General features: G+C 40.0%; 2 protein-coding genes across 7 annotated transcripts; one reads left to right on the top strand and one right to left on the bottom strand.

Annotated features, from left to right (window-relative positions):
* Positions 1-8: 8 nt before the first annotated feature.
* Positions 9-2,470, bottom strand: c4h4orf33 (chromosome 4 C4orf33 homolog). 2 transcript variants are annotated; one of them, XM_061769943.1, is made up of 6 exons: positions 2,360-2,470; positions 1,600-1,793; positions 1,353-1,413; positions 1,185-1,236; positions 890-1,089; positions 9-399 (listed from the first exon to the last, which is right to left on the bottom strand). In XM_061769943.1, exons 1-6 carry the CDS (start codon positions 2,389-2,391, stop codon positions 303-305), a joined length of 636 nt encoding a protein of 211 aa, XP_061625927.1. In that variant the 5' UTR covers positions 2,392-2,470; the 3' UTR covers positions 9-302. The 2 variants fall into 2 exon arrangements, with proteins under 2 accessions (XP_061625927.1, XP_061625926.1); XM_061769942.1 differs by lacking the exon at positions 2,360-2,470 and adding an exon at positions 1,862-2,050.
* On the top strand, positions 2,413-22,443 carry LOC133476489 (sodium channel and clathrin linker 1-like). Of its 5 annotated transcripts, none has more exons than XM_061769934.1 (22): positions 2,413-2,496; positions 2,812-2,859; positions 3,023-3,090; positions 3,290-3,342; positions 3,495-3,567; positions 4,118-4,173; positions 6,703-6,838; positions 7,511-7,633; positions 7,788-7,853; positions 8,712-8,782; positions 8,967-9,057; positions 14,281-14,372; positions 14,528-14,705; positions 15,530-15,628; positions 16,722-16,793; positions 16,927-17,001; positions 17,121-17,263; positions 17,420-17,612; positions 17,741-17,937; positions 18,299-18,377; positions 19,605-19,700; positions 19,902-22,443. In XM_061769934.1, exons 2-22 carry the CDS (start codon positions 2,826-2,828, stop codon positions 19,959-19,961), a joined length of 2,055 nt encoding a protein of 684 aa, XP_061625918.1. In that variant the 5' UTR covers positions 2,413-2,496; positions 2,812-2,825; the 3' UTR covers positions 19,962-22,443. The 5 variants fall into 5 exon arrangements, with proteins under 5 accessions (XP_061625918.1, XP_061625919.1, XP_061625920.1 ...); XM_061769935.1 differs by having other exon boundaries at positions 2,442-2,496; positions 16,927-16,995; XM_061769936.1 differs by having other exon boundaries at positions 2,442-2,496; positions 19,605-19,707.
* Positions 22,444-22,470: the final 27 nt, after the last annotated feature.

Below are 22,470 nucleotides of genomic sequence, written 5' to 3'. Positions count from 1 at the left end.
GCTTACAATTATTACTGAACCATTCCCTTTTAATGCACAGGAAAACACCCCAAAATGAGCAATTAAATTAAATGAAAAGCATTGTTAGTCACAATAAAAAATTAAAAACAAAAGTGTGCCACCAATATTTAAAATGCGGTATTAATAAATAGAGGAATGCACTTTGTTAAATTACATCATAGGACTTTGCCAAAACCACTGGCACACATTACTGAACATTTCCATATTAGTGATGTGTGAACACACGGTGATGCACGTACGGGAAAGAGATCAGGAAGAGGATGAGTGAGTTTGTCAAATGCTCATGGTTTCCCCGTCCACAGATCAGACTCTGGCTGGTTCCAGCCATCCCCCATGATGCTTTGAAGGCGGAAATTGCCAAAATACTTCAGGGCGTGGCTAAGAGAAAAAGAGAGAACATAAAATCCAATGCAAGATGTACACATACACATACATTGACTGTTGTCTATATCGATTTCTAGTCATTCATAAATGCTTTGCAACCAAGTAAAAATAGTTGTAAACATTCTTATGTGGTCCTGGAGATGTATTATGAATTTTTAAAATATACAGGTAATCCTGATATTCTCACTACGTATATTAATTTCATAAATTCCAATTGTGCGGCACTGTGAACGCACTTCTGCCTCACAGTTCTGACATCGGCTCCAGCTCACCCGTGACTCGAGTGAGGATATGTGGTGTATAAAATTGGATGAGTGGAATTGTGCCAATTCACTGAAATACATGGGATTTCACAATGATTGAGCAGGTTCAAAACGATCTTGCAGTTTCAGGGAATATCTAATTGTTTTTTGTCCTAATTAGCTGCAAAAGAACATAGTTTTGCTGTGAGTAATACAGTAGGTATATCTAATGGTATACTCACAAGTTTGGCTTTTGTCCCTCAACTAGCTCATCACTGGGGATGGGATAGAGTGCTTCATATATGCGTTTCTCTCCAGAGCCATGAATGGCATAAGAGTTCATCTTGTTCACATTGGGAGGAAAGTACATCCAGGGAAGGAGAGCCTCACCCATCCATTTGTCTCCGATGATTGTAGCATTAAAATCTATTGGCAGTTGTTCCTGGAAGGAGGTACAAGGGAAATATTTTAAAACATGGCACAGCATATTAATAACCGTTTATGAACCCTTTGATTATTTCCATTACATCTGTCTACCTGGAATGCTTGGCCGACCCCTGACAGCAGTAATACCAAGTGCTGACCATGTCTGAAGTGAAATCACAGAAAGCAGCACAAGATAAAGCGGAAGTCTCGGTAGCATGCTTTCATTTATTAAATGTCTGTGTGGCTGTAAAAATTAAAGCAACTAAAAATTTGACTTACGGGCAAACCTCCACTTCTAAGTAATTGTCTGTAGTACTATCGAGAAAGAAGGACTCCACAACTAAGGACATAAAGGAGAAATATTTAAATTGTCAGGACCACATTTCTAAACACAATGTAGATTCATGCATACAGTTTGAAACCTCATACCAAATATGTTGATGATGCATTTGTTGACCATCACTTTAAAGTGTTGCTAAAAAAAAAACACATAGTATGGCCTACCTTAGTCTGAGCTCTCACCCACCTTCATAATCCCAGAGTCCAGGGAAGGGCTGGCCAGGTGGTCCTGCTGGGGCCTCAGGGTCATTGAAGAAGGGACCAATGGCCTTCATTTTTAGCCCTCTAACACCAGGAGAGAACATGATCCTGATGGGGTCATGAGTCACAGGATTGCTGTCCCAGGTGTGCAGGATCTCAAACTCTGCTTGCATATTCGGGCTGAAAGTATATTGCATAAAGACTGAGATTCCATCTAGCCCAAGTTCAAGAAGTAAGAGCATACTTACCGAGAATCACAACTCAATGTCATGCATATGAATGTCACAAACTGCAGTCCATGAACTAACCCCATTTTGTCCATTCAAGAAACTGAATGAGTAATCCTCTCGCTCTCTTTTTAACCACTTGAATTTACCACATTCTTGCTGTTAATTCCTTTACGCAATGCCTTATCATATTAGGTCAATGTCCAATTCCTTTACGCAATGCCTTATCATATTAGGTTAATGTCCAACGTAGTTCATTCACATCTTATCAAGCTCGTAAAATTAACCTGCTCGAGTAAGAAGCAGAAGAGTAACCAACACATGGTTTCAGACAATATGACATCACCACTCATCAATAGACAACATAAGTAGGAAAATTAAATGTCACACTATTTGTTACAATTTTTTATATATGTGTTGGTGCAGTTGCGCACAGTGCTTATACGCAACAAAGTAAACTGCTGCAGTCAAGAGCATAAATGCTATTGGTATATATCTCTATGGTCAACAGTACGGTACCTGTACTTCCTTGTTGCAGAGCGCAGAACCATTATGTTTGGTAAGTTGCACACATCGGAACAATTAAACGGTGCACACAAAGCTTAGCTGTCATTGGCTGCTGTTGTCTTCAAAACGGACGGCGCAACTCGATTAAAGTAATGAGCCCAGACATTTATCATTTTTTAAAACAATTGCACAAAGTTAATCATGGAATTTATGAGTTATTTTAAATAGCTGACCCAGTGCTAGCGACATCGATTAGCTTGCTTCCTGTCTGCATCTAAAACAAAAGTAGCAACAGTAGCTAGCGTCGGTCTTCTCCATACGTTTGGTTCAGCCTTTTTTCAATATTGATACTTTATAACGGCATAGTGATGCTTCGTATGCTAGTACCGTAAGCAATGCTGATGTTGTTCCTGCGTCCGTTTGACGCACTACAAGTTAAAGCATATTTTTTTGCTTACGTCTAGGCTGCACCCGCAACATGGAAAGAGAGCTTGAATTTTTGCGTGATCAAGGTAAGGGAAATTGAAAAGTAAAACTAGCTACAATTCGTCACCATACCGCTGAACAACACGATACCATGCACTAAGAAGACATTAACATTGACAAAATTCATGGCGTGATAAATGAATCTGTGCATATTTTAAAAGGGAAAACGTGAAACATTTGTGTTCTTAGTCCGCAGGCTGAATTCTTCTCTCAGCCAGTATCAACATGGGGAGCATGCTCACACCAAATCATCACAGGTATAAAATAAATTAATATTAATTCAACTTATAGATTGTGTATTTAGTTGAGTTAAGTTGGGGGGGGGGGGGGGGGGGGGGGGGCTGATGGAAGTAGGAGAGATGTCATCATGCGTAGAATCTTTATGTATGTTTGAATTTAGTCTGAATAAAATGTGAGTACTGTGTTGTAAACTCACCACAAACCTTTTTCTTTTAGGTTGAAGAGGAAAAGAAGACTAAATTTGCAGCTCCCTGGCTCTATGATAGGAGGTCTGACACAACAATCATGCTGTCTCATTGTAAATTTTAGACATAATTTAGTAACAAAGCACCATAAAGATATTTGTAAGTTGAGTTGTATCATATGATGGTTTGAATGTACTGTTCAACCACTAATAATTTAAGATTTTTCTGTATTACAGTATAATGGCTCCGCTTGTAGCGGAGTACGATCAGCACATTGAAGAAATGTCTCAACAGCTGCAGAAATACCAGGTAAACACAAGATTAGCTAATTAACAAAACAAGCCACTCAAAGTAATGGAGAAAAAGTTTTAATTTACCACGTTAATCATGTATTTAAATTAGGTAAATTTTAAATTACAGTATATTTGAGCCAAAGACATTCTTTTTATATATCTTACTGTAGTTCCCACGAAGTGACAAGACTACATGTGATCAGGCTCACTGTGTCTCTTATTTAGATTTGAATGATCTGACAAAAGATGACCAGATTAGCTAAAGTTCCTTTTCAGCCCTCTTCCAGTCACAATTGTTAACCAATCCTCCTCATTTGTGTTCATATTATTGTCAGTCACAGAGTTCCTACAGGTGCCTGGAATTGTCAATGCTTAAAACTGATTCAATATTCAAGATTTTAAAAGTGCTTCCATAAACGTCCCTGGAAATGTGTAAATATTTTTAGAGGACATCTTACTTTCAAGTTTCATCTGTTTTACTGCTCATCTATAAACGTTTTCTAATTAAATTATTATTCCTTGTTTCCATTTGCTTTGGCTTCATGCACTTCTACTCATGTCTACAGGTGTCCATGACAGATGTCAAAGAAAAGTTGGAGACGGTTGTCCAGGAAAATGAAAGGTATCTGGGATCTGTTGGTGTCTGATGTTTGTGTTATGCAAATAGAGAAGCTGGATCAAAACATATATATATACAGTCCCTTCCAAAAGTATTGGAACGGCAAGGTCAATTCCTTTGATTTTGTTGTATACTGAAGACATTTGGGTTTCAGATCAAAAGATTAATATGAGACAGAAGTTCAGAATTCCAGCTTTTATTTCATGGAATTTACATCTAGATGTGTTAAACAACGCAGGACAGAACACCTTTTGTTTGAACCCACCCACTTTTCAAGTGAACAAAAGTATTCTAGTTTGTAGTTGCTCAGGTATTGCATTGTCCATCTATCTCCCTCAACATGCTGGCATGTGCATTTATATTCCAACTGGTGACACTGCGAAAGCGAAAAGAAAGAGCTCCTGTTTTTGTTGTTTGTTGTTATGTTGGATTGGAATACCGGCGAATAACCTCATACAAGCGCTCCTCAAAGTAGGCGTCCATCCGCCGGTATCTCCAGCTTTATAATTCAAATGTAAAGCAATATTATGACAGCCATATGGTTAAAAACTCAGCATGCTCATACTTTCTATGCCACCATCTCCACCAGTGGACCAGGAATCCAACAACTGGTGAACTGCACCTCACAATGACCTACACACACTAAACGGGCACCCGTTCCATTTGCGCTGCGGTGTCACACCGACACGCCAACACGATCCTCCTCCTCAGTGGCGGCTCGAGAGATTTCCACACCACTTCCGTCGCATTGTGAGAAGCCGTTCGCTACCGCGGCCCAGAGCGCCGCCCTGCCACCGGGCGCGAGACCACCACCACCCCCATAGCATGTCGAGAGTGCTGTGGTGCAGTCCCTCGCTGCCTCCGAAGAGCCAAGAAGCCAAATTGGCACGGCTCGCGAGACAAGTGCCCGGTGTTCACAAATCACTGAAGCACAATTCACCAATAGAGAACGTGACCTGGCTCAGACATGAGAGAGGTGGCCACTCTGTACATTGACCACAGGTAGAATCCTGGTTGGGTCTGTTTTGCACTCTTCGTCGTTGCCATAAATCCTCAGGGCGTGTACCAAGTTGCTGCCTTTCCATCTAGCCAGCAGGCTGGCTACTTAACCTGCTGGCTCGCTGTGTTGGATCAACTTTCTCCCTTTTGCTCTTAAATCTGCCTCTGTGCTATGGTTTGGTCCCACTCTCCAGTGATACCTCCATTTCTGCTTCAGTGGTGGGGCTTCCATGTTACCCGTGCAGCTCATTGCAGAGCTACGTTAAACGCAAGCCTCCTCCTGCAGAGAGCTCGTTTTCTTTCTTTTTTTAATTTACTTTTTTTCTCAAACAAACTTTACGGAGTTCTCTGTGAAGCTACAATGCGTACATGTGTAGAAGCAATGCGCACAAAGTCAACATGTCAGCGGTTGTGGGCAGCATTGCAGCGCTTGTCAGAGTAAAGTAGTTTATGTTTTGATTCGAATGCAAAAATTCTGATTCGGGATTAGATTTTTAATTGGAATAGCAAAAAATGTTTTCCTAGCACTAATTTTAACTAGGCACAATCAGGATTTTTGGGGCCGATCACCGATCCGATCACAAGATGGAGGAATGTATCTATTTAAATTTACATATATGTATATGTAAATGTATATACATTTACTGTATATACTTGTACTTAATTGCTCAAAAAATTATATTTACAATAAATAATGTATCTTTGTTCATCTATTTATGCCAGTGAGGCATAGTGACAGACAGAACAAATGAGAAATGGTCTTCTATTAGATGGCAGGAAGTACATACAGTAATTAACGTATCCACTTTTTGTGACATTTTTGTTTGTTGGTGTGCCGTGAGATTTTTCAATTGTAAAATATCTTCCTTGGCTTCATAAAGGTTGGAAATCACTGCTCTCGTCAGATCGTGTATTCTAATCAGTCAGGTCAAACCAACATTACAACATGACAGAAATAATGGGTGCTAACTTACTGGAATTAAATTACTTCACCCACACCGAAACTTGAGAGCATAATTCGACAGAACGGCGGCATGTTTACGTCCAACCGTTCGTGGTACCACTAACTTGCTAGTCTACATAACGTTTTGTTGCCTGCTTGCGAGCCATATCGTATTCCAAGTACGGGAACATACCTCAAGCAAGCCTTAAACAAACATCCTGTCCTGAGCACCGGTGACCACCAACACACGTTTTTCCCCATTTTGTCCTTATAATACAAAGTCAGCGCGGTCCACTATTGTTGTCATCGCCACGGTAACAAGTGTATCCGGTCGCATTTGAGTTGACAAGATAAAGCCCAATGATCGTAAAAGGTGCAACTAACTGAGAAATTTGGTCGCACTAGCACATGATTGGCAAAACTGCAGCAATGTCAAGGGTGTGTTTTGCTGATGAATGTTGTTTGACAATGTTTGTATGACAATTCTGTCTTAATGATATTAGTTATTTGACCATACTGCATTTGATTGTAATCTAGACTAGTGGTTATTTATTCATCTTTTTTCAATAATATTTACACTTCCCTGGCAGGCTGCATGCAGAACTGAGGGAATCAGTTGAGAAGCAGCTTGAGTCAACCACAAAGATCTCTGGAGAAGAGTTAAGCACAGTGGAGGAGGAAGCAGTTGTTAAAAACCTCCAAGAACAAATCAAGCTGTCAGAACAGGTCTGAAGACTTTCCTACTTGATTATTCCTGATTTGATTAGCAGTAGAATTGTGTTTTGCTGGTTTTTGAAATGGAACGGAAGCCAAATAATATGGTTAGATTCCTCATATCTAACCATATTATTTGGCTTTTTATTGGCACTTCTGATTTCAGTTACTGTTTCACATGTGCAGCTTTGTGGTATGCTTGTTAACAGTCGTATGAAGAAAATGTCCACCAGCCTATATTCCTCAAAGCGCAGACGCAGGACTTCCAAGGGGGGTGAATGTGTCAATTGTCTGTGCATTTTGTATTTGATACTCTGACCTACCTTCAGTAATTCATCTGGTTGCAATGTACCATGTTTGTCACTTTAACTTATGTGAAGTTATTACTGCTAACACTAAAAAATTACCTGCTTTTGGAGATGCTTTAAACCAGTCGTCTCACCATCACAATTTGGTCCTTCTCAGAGTCTCCTAGATCCTCAGACTAATCTGGACAAAAAGTTTGGATTTCTATTTCTTTCTATTTGTGCCTACTATATCACACTCCCTGACCAGCCCCTTTAAATGCCTTCATAATGGGAAACTTGCTGTCATTCTACTGTTTATAATGTTGTTTGGTTGGTGAATGACCCTTTCCCTTCACATACATGCATGGCTTTGAACGTGTTCTGTGCATTTAAATAGGAGCGGATGCAGGCCATGGAATTGTGGCAGACTGCAACACTGGAGCTTGATCGCCTCCAGGGGTTCTACCAGAAGAGCCTCACTGATGGACAGAATGCAGATGCTAAGGAGCAGCAGTTCAAGGTCGTCGTCATACAATGACATTCACAGCCATCATATCTACTACTTTACTACTTGGCGTAAATGTCACAGCACTCTTAAAGCTAACTGAAAGAGTTTGACCTTGCCTGATTGAAAGCATTTAACAAACAATAACAAACACTTTCTCTTGTCATAGGATCAAATTGTAGTTACCCAACAGCACACACACCAACTCCAAGTGACCAATCAGGCGCTACAATTGGTATGTAATTAGATAAGATTACCTTTATTCATCCCACAATGGGGAAATTTGCATCGTTTCAATGGATACAGGAAACAAAAAGTAGCATGCAACAAGGAATAAGTCTGGTGTTAGCGCTGTTAGCCATGACGCCATAAAAGGCAGCAGGCTTGCCTCCCTGAAGTCCATCTCATGCCGGTCAGCAACGCAATGCTGTTAGCGTTTGCATCTTATTGGGTTTAATGTTCCCATGATAACAGACTGACATCATCTCCTCCTTGCTCGATGCCCTGTCCCGGGACGACATTCCTGTCTCCTCCTCCTCAGCTCACAGGGAACATTGAGTCTCGCTCCGGGAGCCATCGTAGTGGTAGCACGGAATGCAAACAGATAATCCCGACTGCAAACACAGGAGCTATAGCTCTTAAGCCATGTTCAGAAAGCAAAAGAAACACACTTAGGTCATAAAACCCAAACAAACACGGCAAAAAAGATGAGAAAAGAAAAGCTGAATAATGAGCTGGTGCTGCCAAAAAAGGGGGAAAATAATGGTTAAAAATAATCATATTTAATACTACCTATGCATGGTTGATGGCTCTCACGTTTGCACCTTCACCCAATCAAGCTATACGGTAATACATATGGAAACTTGAGTGGAGTCGAATAGAGATGCGAGAGTAACCCTACACCTATCTGATGTATTTTTAATGAGAGGACAAATCTAGGGCTCTAACTTTTATGATCTCCTATGTAACAACAGTTGGAAAGAAGCATTTTTGTGAATGGATTTTGAAAGTCAGTACTGTTTGTTTTTAATCAAAGGGTGCAATAAGAATCATGCCACACACATGGCAAACTTGTGTCTCTTGTCACACACAGACCAATCAACAGCTTCTAAAGACAGTGACAGAGCAGAGTACAGAGATGGAGGGGCTACGCAGCCAGCTCAGGTAACTAAATGAGTTTGATTTACAATCGCTGTCACTGACGATAATCCTCTGCAATTATGTTCTGTCGAAGGTTGCTAGGTATAGGGTCCAGCAACACCGATGGCTGTGTTGCAGTATGCTAATAGGGGTTATCATTCAGAACATCAACTACAGACTGAAATGTTCTATGGGTGTTGTGTTGTAGAACAACCAAAGGTGACTTGGGGACGGCCACAAACAAAGTTGAAGAAATGAACAAACAGCTCCAGTTGGTTCAGCACCAGCTTAAGAGACAGGTGAACAAATACATGTTTTACAACATGATGACTTGTGAGTAGAATTGCTGGAACAACTGTGTTTTTGTTATTACAACTTGTGTCATATTGCTAAGACATTTTAACCACATTGCGTAATTAAGACTTGTTGGCATACGTCTTGAGACTACATAATATACAGTAAGCCCCTGAGATGTTACGGTTGAAGGAAAGGAAATTATCTACCTTTGTAGTAGTGCTTGGCGATGTGGCCTAAATTTGATATCACAATTTTTTTCATATTGTCAATATTTGATGTGACTGTGTTAACGTTTGTATAAAACCGGACCAAACCAAATTGATTTAGTTTATAAAGCAGAAGGTTTATTACACAATTATAAACATCACAAATATGAAAATTACTTTTTCCTGCAGGTATTTAAAAATATAATGTTCTCAAAATGAGAAGCCACTGTAGCTACCTGACCTGATTTTCTTAGTCCAGCTTCTTCGAATTGAAGGCTTATTTGTGCAATTGTCTCACCAGTATGATCTTTGGGTGCATAGCTTGTCTACAAACAGGTACTTTTCAGCTCCTGCTCTTCAAGGTAGTGAAGTACATTGCACTGCGCAACTACTCCACTGGTCAGTCGTCATAGATGTGATTACAGCTGACAGACACACTTGTTGTAACTTTCTCCCTGAGATTATTGTAACCGATATTGGATAAAACCTGTACACTTTCATTCCAATATGTCCTTGCAATCATCATTCCAATATGACCTAACAATGTGTCCAAAAATAGTTTCCATTTGTCACTTAAAATGCTGCGGACAAAGTCTGGTAGTTCCAGAACTGGCCGCTGTTGTTTACTGGTGTTGTGGCACAATGCAGACAGAGAATGGGACTGGCGTATTTCCGGGTCACAGAGATACAATATGACTAGATCCAATTCCAAAAGACGTGCCTCCCGTGGCGGCCATGTTGAATGTGGGGCATTGATGTGGCTGCCATGGTGATGATGGTTATATCAATTGTCTTTTGTGCATAGAGCGCTGCGCAGAGAGAGAGCGGCATGGCTGCGGTTTTAACTCTGAGGAACACAAAACACAAGTCTCTGAAGTCTGGAATGTGCTATTTTAGGTACAGTAACAGGTTTTGCTAATTTTTGGCAACAGATTTGAAACTAGGAAGCAGCTTACACTAATTCCTCATGGCTCATGAAAGTAGGCTTTACACAATCAGGATTTTTGGGGCTGATCAGCAAGTTTAAAAAAAACGATAAGCGATCACCGATCCGATCACAAGATGGAGCAATGTGTCTATTTACATGACTTGTTCATTTATTGTATATACTTGTATACTATCCATCCATCCATTTTCTGTACAGCTTATCCTCACAAGGGTTGCGGGCGTGCTGGAGCCATCCCAACTCAAATTATTCTCAGGCATTTTAGACAAAAGTTAAAACACCATTGACCTCTAGGGGGCATTCAAGGATTGGCCACTGACATAAGTTTAGGTCAAATTCACATTACATGACAGAAATAATGGGTGCTAACTTACTGTAATTAAATTACTTTATTGCAATTCAATTACTTTAATAAATACTGTTAATGACATGCTTACTCTAACTTTCTCACTGTCCCAGCTATATGGATGGGTGTTATCCAGAGTTCGAGTCCGTTTGACACTTTTTTTGTGTTTTTGTTTTTTTTTACCCCCATGCTGCGTTGCTTGAACGCGGCATGCTCCTCGTGTACATTCTTCAGGTGCTCAATCAAATTTCTTGTGTTGAAGGATTTAGATGACGTTCCCCATGACGTACTTCAGTTGTGCACAGACTGCAAATAACTTGCGTTTTGTTTGTCTGAGACACCGCAAAATAGTCCCACACCGACGACGTGTTTTTTCACCGACAAGATTGAAAAAACTTTATTGGCCGGCAAATAGTTCCAGTACTGCGCTACAAGACACGTGACAAGGCTAAAAATAAACTAGCTTTTGGATTCATACGAGACGAAGACGTGGAGTTAAATGTCTTGTGCGGAGCCGATCGTTGATGTCATTGATCGGATCGGCGAGTTATGACATGAAAGCCGATCAGCATAAAATCCTAATTATCGGCCGATAACGATAACACCGATCAGTTCGGCGTAAAGTCTACATGAAAGTGATTCTCCTATGATGAGTACCGTGTGTCAGCAATGTCACCATGACCAATTACACCCTTGTGGTAAGTTTGGGTAACGTGAAATGTTCAAAAATTTCAAGCTTTTTTCATATTTATTTACAATAACTGTGTATTGTACCTGGCGTTTTAGGCCACGAAAAAAAACCCTACAAAACAATAATTTGTACTGTGCAGCAATATGGCAGCATATGGCCTAAAATATCTATATCGGCTATATCGGACGACTCCCCGCCCCCATTAGTCCTTTATATCGAGGTCCCACTGTATATACAATGAGATAGTTGAAGTTACCTCCCTCCATTTGGTGCTCGATCTCTCATAACGAGAGGAGCTGAACATAGATCCTGATAAGTTAGTTTTGTTGAGGTTACAGGAGCAGCACAGGGAGTTGTGGCTCTCTTTAGCTTGATACATGCATTGCTCTCGATAACGTGCTTCATCTTGAGGTGATTTTACACGGATATGCTTGTCTTCATCGCAACATCTTTCATACACATTTTTCAGACTACGGTTGTTTCCAAATGATAGATGTTACGTGCCCTATTTTGCAACTATTTCTGACTCTCTAATCGCTATCCGCAAGCATGGTGTTGTCTCCGGACAACAAGAGTTGCCACAGAAGTCTGGCGGAGCAACGAAATCTCGCGCAGCAGCAAAAAGTATAGAAAATAAAATCGATGACCTCCTTCTCCATATGGACCATTAATAAAATACCAATGGAATCGAGCTTCACAATATATCTCCCAACACTACCTTGTAGCTACAATAACTTTCACTTTAATAGAATTGCTTTCTTCAAGATTTTCCAGTGTGTGGCAGTCAGTCATCACTTATCGTTAACTGAACCCTTTCTTTGGGAGCAATTTTCTAGTTCTAGAAAAATGTAAATGACAAATTTTTTAACATGGCGGATTTTATGGAACATTATCATTGCTTGTGATCCATCATGCCACCAGAGTCCATGTACTTTGTGGCGATGAGAAGGTATTTCACCGTGTGCCCTCAGAGTATTCTATGGGAGATGTGCCATGAGTATTTCGGTACCTGTACAACCAGTGTTAGAGTTTGGTCCGCATTGCCCGCAATAAGACAGATTTTTTTTCCAGTGAGGGTTGGACTACCCAAGGGCGCCCGTTATCACTGATTCTGTTCATAACCTTTATGGACAGAATTTCCAGGTGGAGCGAGGGGGTCCAGTTTGGTGACCCAAGTATTGTCTCTGCTTTTTGCAATTCTGTTGGCTTCATCAGGCCATGATCTTATGTTTGACGCACCTGTGATGAGACTCAGCACCTGTAAGTCTTAGTCTATGGTCCAAGTATCTTTGGGTGGTTTTCATGAGTGAGGGAAGATGGGCATGGGAGCTCCACAGGTGGCTCGGTCTGTCGTGGTGAAGAAAAGCTTAGCCGAAACGCAATTTTGGCCGATATACTTCTGACACACACTTATGGTCATGAGGTGATGATGAGCTGGCTCGGGTCTCTGGTTAGGATGTATCCCTGGTCGGGCCTGGCCAATTCTGATATTTAGCAGATAACCAATAAATCAGCTGATTAATTTGCAAAATTTATAATGAATGAAAAATACTTTTTTTTGGGTCCTTAACGCTTACAACTAAAGAGATGAATTACAGGCAGAATATTTGACTGTTTTGCAATACTTTGTTCCTTAGTACTGTAATTTCTCGTGTATAATGCGTACCCAGGTATAATGCGCACCCCCAAAGTTGACCTCAAAATTCTGGAAAACCCTTCAACCTATGTATAATGCATTTTTACAATGCCTGATTTTGCTTCTACCCATAGAGTCAAAACATATATTCTATGTTTAGTTAGTTTTTTCAAATAATTATTCTGACGTTAAGAACTTTATTTGAACACATAATACTTTCTTTTTATTTACTTGCTCTTATTTTGAAATTCACAGCCCTACTTTTATTTAGTAAATGATAAAGCACACAGCTGTGCTCATATGTTTGATTACCCAGGCAGAATTTGTAAGATGGGTACAATTCTTTAAAGAAAACATGGAGGGCGAGGCGAAACACACTTAATTTTTAAAGGCATTTCAGAAAAGCATGATCATTAAACAAAACATAACCAATAGTTTATCAACTATTTCGTGCGCCAGACTTCGACTTCCACATTGGGCGTTGTTTGCGCCAATCCAGTTTAAGCACTAGTGACGTTTAAGTCTAGTTCACCAATCAAACGACACAAAAGTCACACGACCTCACACGTCGTCTTTTATTGGGCTTCCCGGGCATAGGTATTAACACTAGATAAGCCAGCCCGGCTGATTGTTGTCCCTATGTGGCAGCCATTTTGGGAAGGTCGTCGTTACCATGAAGGCAAGGGCGCGCTACTCGTGTTTACATTTCGATGAACAAAAACAACAGCTTTCATGTATTGTAGTATTTGTCTGGCACTATCAGCCCAAACGTGAATATTTCAGCCCACTTATAACTTGAGAAAACAAGTATTATTTTGTTATTTTTATTTTATTTATGTTCATGCTGTGGTTAAAAAAACAAATTCCTCATATTTACTCAGTACTTGTAATTATTTCACTGTGTACTTTTTACTCATAGTCAAGTAATTTTTTAGAGGACTACTTTTACTTGAGTCACATTATCTTCAAGTAACAGTACTCTTACTTGAGTACAATACTTGGCTACATCCTCTATTGCTACTCTTACGTATAAGCAACATCTTTTGCTCATCAGATTAGCCAGTCTCATATTTGTTCATGAGAAAGTAAAAATATGTTCGGTGTTTAATCAGCAAAACTGGCTGATTAGGATTATTTTGAAAAGGGCTTAAAATTGACAAATCGGTTGGGCCCTGCTCCCTGAGGTGTTACCTGCACGTCCCACCAGGAGACACGCTTGAGAGACTTTTGGCTGGCCGGGGAACGACTTGGGATTTCCCCTGGAGAGCTGGAAAAAATGACCGGGGAGAGTAAACTCTCTGCTTAGGCCTTTGCCTTGCGACCAGACCCGGGATAAGCGGAAGAAGATGGATAGATGGTGAGCCTGCTGTAAATGCCATGCACGTACTGTGTGTATTCAGGAGGAAGATCTGATCGAGGCTCGCAGCCGAGAGGAAGCAGCAGAGAGACAAATTCAACAGCTGCAGTTAACCATCAGCCAGAAAGAGACCAAGTGAGTACATGAAGAACTCTAGTTTCACTTGACATGGCTCATCCCATAGTCACACTTAGTTGCTTGAGAATTTGTACCACAGTATATATCCTTTCATTGTAGCTTTGTCATTGGTGCAGTTCACCATCAGTTTCTTATTTTATTCATTCTCTGAGGCTCAAAACGACATCCCAGGAGGCAAATGATGTTCGAGGAGAGCAAACTATGTGGGAGCAAATGTCAGGGAACCTTAAGGCCCGATGCGCTACCTTAGAACAGGAGAAGTATGAGGCTCTGGACAAAGTTCGAGAGAGTGTGCAGATGGCTGAGGAGGCGGTACTGCAAAAGAATGAGGTGAATTGCACTCTTTTATAGCCCCCATGAATATTGGCATTGCATGTATTTGTCTGTGAACAGGGGACTATAAAAGGTTTTGAAATCAGTCAATACTGCAAAGGTGCACATTAAGTCAAGTTATTATAGCAAATTATCAATGTTGCATCAAGGGATGGGTGAGCACTGATACCAGCTATCGGTATCAGGCTGATACTGACCTTAATTCAAAGTATTGGGGGTTCGTGAAGCCTGCTGATACCAGCCACTGATACTAAAGAGAGAAAATCTGACATCGAGTAAGTCCTCCTCACCAGTAGGTGGCGCTACACCGCAGAAGTTTGACACATCGCTGAATCATAATGTGCGTCAGAAAGAGAGGTCTTTTTCTACAATTATCTGTCATTGTGTTAATTGAAAATGTATGTATCAAAAGTGCTACTGGTATCGGTGAGTACTCGAGTGAATGTACTGGTATCGGCCTGAAAAAAAGTGTTATTGATCATTCCTAGTTGGATCCCACCAGGAAAACCCTGGCAATCCACTGGATTCATTCATCTCTGCCACCTCAGAGATTTTTTGTGAACACAGTAGTTGGACCCCTACTCTCCATTTCCATATTTCTGTGTGCTAGTTATTTAATATGCCATAGTTCTTTATGTATGTTATTCTGTGTATATGATGATAATAGCATCATTTTATGACTGTAACTACGCAAAGTACAAACCATAGCTGTATATGTCTGTGTTGTGTACCATTCCAAGTATGCGTGCATATATTTTCGTGAAAATATAGGTGAATTTGGAACAATCTACACATCAATGGTGTATGCTTGTTTTCCTTAGGCTCTATTAAGAGAGAAGCAGATAATAGAGGAGCTTGAGAAGACAAAGAAGGTCATTCCACAGTTGATTGAGGATGCTGCTCTGCGCACCAGAAAAGAGGTAAGGGTATTTCTAAATGGTTTTGGAAGAAAAACTACTATGGTATTATTTCTGCAGATATTTATATAATGTACTCTTTGAACAGTCTATTTTTTTACCCATCCCACATTTATAATCCTCATTTACAAACTTTTTCTCTGCTGTACCTCATTCTCTAGATCCCCTTAATGTATTCTAATAAAGCATAAACAAATTGGGGGGGGGGATTTTTCGGCATCAAACCATTTAACTGGTTAATCCTGCTAAAATTTAGTGTCACTGAAAAGTGAGCTCTCAATCCTAGTCACTGGTTGGACTTCAACAAACAATCAGGTCTGTGAGAAACAGCCTTGGCGACTGAGGCCTTGAGCACTCGATGCCTTTGGCTTTTTATCCCCAGGGTAATTAAATATCTAATGGAAAGGCTAATACTAGACATAGTGACAGGTTTAAAAATTATGCACCAATCAACTATATAGCCTATTTTTCTTCTGAAATCTCATAAATGCAGGTTATCTCTGTGCTATTCTAGTGAAAGCACACATACACTGATACATCAAATGGTCTCTCTCATTTCTCTGTATGATAACTACAAAGTCCTCAAAAAGCCAATACACCCTGTAGAGAGTGCTTCAAGAACCATAAAACCAAGATTTCCTCATAATTGCCTGCACTAATACAGGCTATCTGCAAGGGAGGATGTCGTTTTTGAATGCGTTTTGTCTGGTTCACTGACACGAAGATCACACAAAAAGGTTTTGATGTACTTTCAGATCTAATGGTGAAAATTGAGGTCGCAGGAAAATGTTGACATTTTATGGCACTAACTCTTAACTCTGAGAATTATATCCTTGTGATTATAAATACGAGAAAATACTAGCAGGTAATATAAAATTTAACATATATTGCATCATTTAAAAAGTATTAACAACTGAAGTCGAAAGGACAGCTACACATTGTTAATAGTAAAGATCACTCAAATTTTGTCTTTCATTTAGAACATAGAATTATGTCACCAAATGTGATACATTTTGTATAGTACAATTTATTGTCAGCCCTTGAATTCCAATGGTACATTATATATTACGCTGGATGGCGTATTTATGTTAAACAGGTGGATAATATACGCAAGCAGTGCAATGTTGAGCTCTGTCATTTGGCTGAGGAGCTGTCTTTGTTGCAACTGGTAAGAATCTATCTCACACTCAGATATGTTTCCAAATCATCTTAAATCCAATTCAATTCTTAGTGCTCTGCTTATCCAGTCTGTAACTCCTACTACTTGATTGTTTCTGTCATAACTGTCCCCACGTCTGCAGGAGTGTGCAGACAAAGAGTCTCTGATTGAGCGGTCTAAACGTGAGAGAAAAGCTTTAGAGGAGGAACTGGTAAAGGTATCTTTGAACTGAAGATTATCCTAAAGACAGCCCCACAGTTTTTACAGTGTTTAATTATGCGCGCGTCCTCAACCATGAGGTTGATGTTTTTGTTCTTGTTGTTGTTTGTGATGTAGGTAGTTAAAGAGGGCAGGGCAGAACCAGATCTTGGCAAATTTGATGTCCTTCACCAGAGGTGTCTCAATGCAGAGAGGATGAAAGATGAAATAAACATCACTTTGCAAAGTACGCAAAGCAAACTAAAAAAGATGGAAATGGGGTAAGTGGAATAGCGTAATACTTGACGGTGTTTCTTCCCAATGGTTAATAACTTCCTATAATCTGCAGGACAGATATTCAGCCAAAATCATTCTGACCATCTAGTTGTATAACTCTTTGTCCAATAATTCTCGCCCATCTTTCCATATTTCTATAGCTACAATGAGGAATTGTCCCGCAGTCAGGAAGAAGTGCAGCGGCTGACGGGCTGTTTGGCTGCAGCAAGAGAGGACTGTGTTAAGATCAGTGATGAGCGACTCCAGCTACAACAGGGGAACTTTCAGATACGCAGGGAGATGGATGAACTGCGCAAGGCCTCCTTGCTTGTCCAAAAAAAGGCCAAACAACAGGTAAATGTGGAAAAAAAGATATACTACAAGACAAGACATACAAGACACACTACAAGAAGTATGCTTTTGAATTGAGATGAATAATTAAATTTTATAGCTAACCTGTGAACGCTGCTGTCTTTTTCCAGGTGTCACAGATGGAGCAAGAGTACAGCCTAAAGGAGAAGACACTTATTGCACAGATGAGTGACCTGGAGGAGAGTAGTCGCAACTCAAGTGCTGATCTGATGCGCCTTCTCACTGCACAGAAAAAAAGTATTCATCGCTGGAAAGACGAAGCAAAAAATATGTCCCAGGCCTTTGAAAATAAAATGAAAAATCTGAAGTAAGAACCGATTAACTAATGACTGAACCAAGAAAGAAATATTGTAAGGATCTGTAGTACAACTTCATAACCTCTAGGTCGCATAGAAGAATGAATGTGTATGACTTCTTCATATCCTCTAGGGGGGGGCGGCATATTGGAATGAAAGTGTACAGCTTTTTCATAACCTCTAGATGGCGGCATACATTTATAAAATGGGAAAGTCTTTTTCATTTTCTCATAACTATGTATAATGCGCACTATTGACTTGATAATTTTGGGGGGGAAATGTGCATTATACATGATAAATTACGGTAAATCCATGGGTGAGGTTATAGTTTCAAATATGTGCGATGTCATGACAGTTTACTTTTTCTTTCAGGGCAGAGCTGAATCAACACAAGCAACGGTCGCATGAGTTTGAGCTACAGCTTGAAAATAACCTCAAAATAATTGAAGAGGTGTGTGTGCAACACAAACAACATTCATTTTTAGTCAAGAGGCTATGCTTTAAGCATAGTTTAACACGTCTTGCATTTTTAAAGTAAAACTCAGCTTCATGGGGCATCTTAAATAATATAAGATTAAAATAATATAATATATTATTATATTGGGCAACACAGACTTTCAACTCCCTCCAAAGATTTTCTATGGGGTTGAGCTCTGGAGACTGGCTAGGCAACTCCAGGATCTTGAAATGCTTTCATCTGACCATATGACAATCTCCCAGTCCTCTTCTGGATCATCCAAATACTCGCTAGCAAACTTCAGACGGGCCTGGACATGTACTGGCTTAAGCAGGGGGACATGTCTGGCACTGCAGGATTTGAGTCCCTGGCGGCGTCATGTGTTACTGATGGTACCCTTTGATACTTTGGTCCCAGCTCTCTCCAGGTCATTCATTAGGTCTCCCCGTGTGGTTGTGGGATTTTTGCTCACCATTGTTGTGATCATTTTGACCCCACGGGGTGAGATCTTACGTGGCGCCCCAGATCGAGGGAGATTATCAGTGGTCTTGTATGTCTTTCATTTTCTAATAATTGCTCCCACAGTTGATTTCTTCACACCAACCTGCTTACCTATTGCAAATTCAGTCTTCCCTGCCTGGTGCAGGTCTACCATTTTGTTTCTGGTGTCCTTTTACAGCTCTTTAGTCTTGGCCAATGTGGAGTTTGGAGTGTGACTGTTTGAGATTGTGGACAGGTGTCTTATATAGTGATAATGAGTTCAAACAGGTTCCATTAATACAGGTGAGTGGAGGACAGAGGAGCCTCTGGCATGAACTTAAAAAGGCCGTTCATGCTCAAACCCTCCATTTTTGCTGAAATGAAACAAATCTGCAAGGAAGAGTGAGCCAAAATATCTCCACAGAGATGTGAAAGACCCATTGCCAGTTATAGAAAACGCTTGAGTTCAGTTGTTGCTGCTGAGTGTGGACCAACCAGTTAATTAGATTTAGGGGGCTTTTTCACACAGGGCCAGGTAACTGAATAGGTTTTTTTTTTTTCCCTTAATAAATGAAATCCCCATTTAAAAACAGCATTTTAAGTTCACCTGGGTTATATTTGTCCAATAGTAACATTTGTTTGATGATCGTAAACAAACTGGGGAAACTATGCAAAAATTTAAGAAGGGGGCCAATACCTTTTCGCGGCACTGTAGATAAAGTCAATATTGTGTTTGTGCAGTATGAGAGACAGCTAGCAGAGTATCAAGAGAAGGCCAGTCGCCTCCAAAGACGACTGACTGAGGTTGAGCAACGTGCAACTACTGCTTCACAACAGGTACAATGTATGTCAAGCACATGGTAGCCATGGTGATATATTGTAACACTCTGACCTACATCTTGAATATTGAGGTGCAGGTATGAATGAACTGGAGCCTACAGCATATATCCTTGTTTTTTTCCCCCAGCAGCATTTATAAATGTTAAAAATGTGGGAATGTGCAAATAGTAATGTAATTTTATTTGTCCTCCCCTACAGATTACAGTTATGGCATCCAAGCAAAGAAAAAACTACTTTTGTGATCCAAAGCATGAATAACGGCACTTTTCTCACACCTAGTGGAACTGTGATGGCTGTCTTTGTATAACATATTGTTGATATAATTTTGAGTTTAACAAGTTGCTTAAGTTTACATGTTGGGCATGGTCCAGTCCACCGTTTCCTAATCTTTTTCAGCCCAACAAATTAGAAATGTGGTTCGTACCCAGATCCCAAACTTACACAAATAGTATGTATTGACGTAACATCAGCATACACGCATCATTTGATGATATCGAACATGACAGACAATTAATTCACATCAATTTATAACAAACATAATTAAAAATGTGTACCCCTTCAGCCACCCAAAAATAGTTTGACATTTTACGCACAAATCAGTGACCCAATATAAAGTGACTTGAGACAACTTGTGTACCTTATTCTAAGTTTGGAAAAAGCAAGCCTTGTCTGATTTAATTAGGTGTATGTGTATTTGTACAGTATTTATAATCTCGTTTTGACACTTAGTATGTAGCATAAAAGTACTACAACCCCAATTCCAATGACGTTGGGACGTGTTAAACATAAATAAAAACAGAATACAATGATTTGCAAATCATGCTCAACCTATATTTAATTGAATCCACTACAAAGACAAGATATTTAATGTTCAAATTGATCAACTTTATTGTTTTTAGCAGATAATCATGAACTTAAAATTTTATGGCTGCAACATGTTCCAAAAAAGCTGGGACAGGATCATGTTTACCACTGTGTTACATCACCTTTTCAACATTCAATAAATGTTTGGGAACTGAGGACACTAATTGTTGAAGCTTTGTAGGTGGAATTCTTTCCCATTCTTGATGTACAACTACAGCTTCAGCTGTTCAACAATCTGGGGTCTCCGTTGTCGTATTTTACGCTTCATAAAGCGCCACACATTTTCAATGGGAGACAGGTCTGGACTGCAGGGAGGTCAGTCTAGTACCCGCACTCGTTTTCTACGAAGCCACGCTGTTGTAACACGTGCAGAATATGGTTTGGCATTGTCTTGCTGAAATAAGCAGGGGCGTACTTGGCAAAGACATTGCTTGGATGGCAGCATATGTTTCTCCAAAACCTGTATGTACCTTTCAGCATTAATGGTGCCTTCACAGATGTGTAAGTTACCCATGCCATTGGCACTAACACAGCCCCATACCATCACGGATGCTGGCTTTTGAACTTTGTGTCCATAACAGTCGGGATGGTTATTTTCCTCTTTGGCCCGGAGGACACGACGTCCACAATTTCCAAAAACAATTTGAAGTGTGGAATCGTCGGACCACAGAACACTTTTCCACTTTGCATCAGTCCATCTTCGATGAGCTCAGGCCCAGAAAAGCTGGCGGCGTTTCTGGGTGTTGTTGCTAAATGGCTTTTGCTTTGCATAGTAGAGTTTCATGTTGCACTTACGGATGTAGCGCCGAACTGTATTTACTGACAATGGTTTTCTGAAGTGTTCCTGAGCCCATGCGGTGATGTCCTTTACACATTGATGTCGGTTTTTGATGCAGTGCCACCTGAGGGATCGAAGGTCACGAGCATTCAATGTTGGTTTTCGGCCTTGCTGCTTACATGCAGTGATTTCTCCAGATTCTCTGAAGCTTTTGATTATATTATGGACTGTAAATGATGAAATCCCTAAATTCCTTGTAATTGTACGTTGAGGAACAATGTCCTTAAACTGTTCGACTATTTTCTCACGAACCTGTTCACAAAGGGGTGAACCTCACCCAATCTTTGCTTGTGAATGATTGAGCAATTCAGGGAAGCTCCTTTTATACCAAATCATGGCACCCCCCTGTTCCCAATTAGCCTGTTCACCTGTGGGATGTTCCAAACAGGTGTTTGATGATCATTCCTCAACTTTCTCAATCTTTTTTGCCACCTGTCCCAGCTTTTTGGAACGCGTTTCAGCCATAAAGTCTTAAGTTAATGATTATTTGCTAAAAACAATAAAGTTTATCAGTTTGAACATTAAATAGCTTGTCTTTGTAGTGTATTCAATTAAATATAGGCTGAACATGATTTGCAAATCATTGTATTCTGTTTTTATTTATGTTTAACACAACGTCCCAACTTCATTGGAACTGGGTTTGTAGATCACTTTCATAATTCATGGGATTTTCAATAAAGTTTTCAATGTTTCTACACATTGTAGATATTTGGTATTTGGAGGCATTCAAGCCTGCAAAATGAAACTGTTCACCATAGGATAGTGTCTTGGTGACATTGATTGGTGTTATTTGTTTTGTACATTTGTATATCTGTCTCATAGCAAGTCCATCATTAGTTGTTTTCATGCATATGTTTTGTATATGATGTAATTTAAATGAAAAATAAGTTGCATATAATGTTGCCATTGTTGGGCCCATTATTTCTTTGTGTGTGCCTGCATGCATCCTAGCTACATTATTACCATGTATTAAATTGGATATTTTGTATTTGGTTTTCTAGAAATGTCCCCATTAAACGATGGATCTGTATGATATAATAGATTGCAGCAAAGTACAGTTGCCCA

This window comes from Phyllopteryx taeniolatus, chromosome 4 (assembly GCF_024500385.1).
Source record: "Phyllopteryx taeniolatus isolate TA_2022b chromosome 4, UOR_Ptae_1.2, whole genome shotgun sequence".
In the NCBI taxonomy this organism is placed as follows: Eukaryota; Metazoa; Chordata; class Actinopteri; order Syngnathiformes; family Syngnathidae; genus Phyllopteryx; species Phyllopteryx taeniolatus.
The sequence above is the reverse complement of the archived record's forward strand: the minus strand, read 5'-3'. Positions and strand labels throughout refer to the sequence as shown.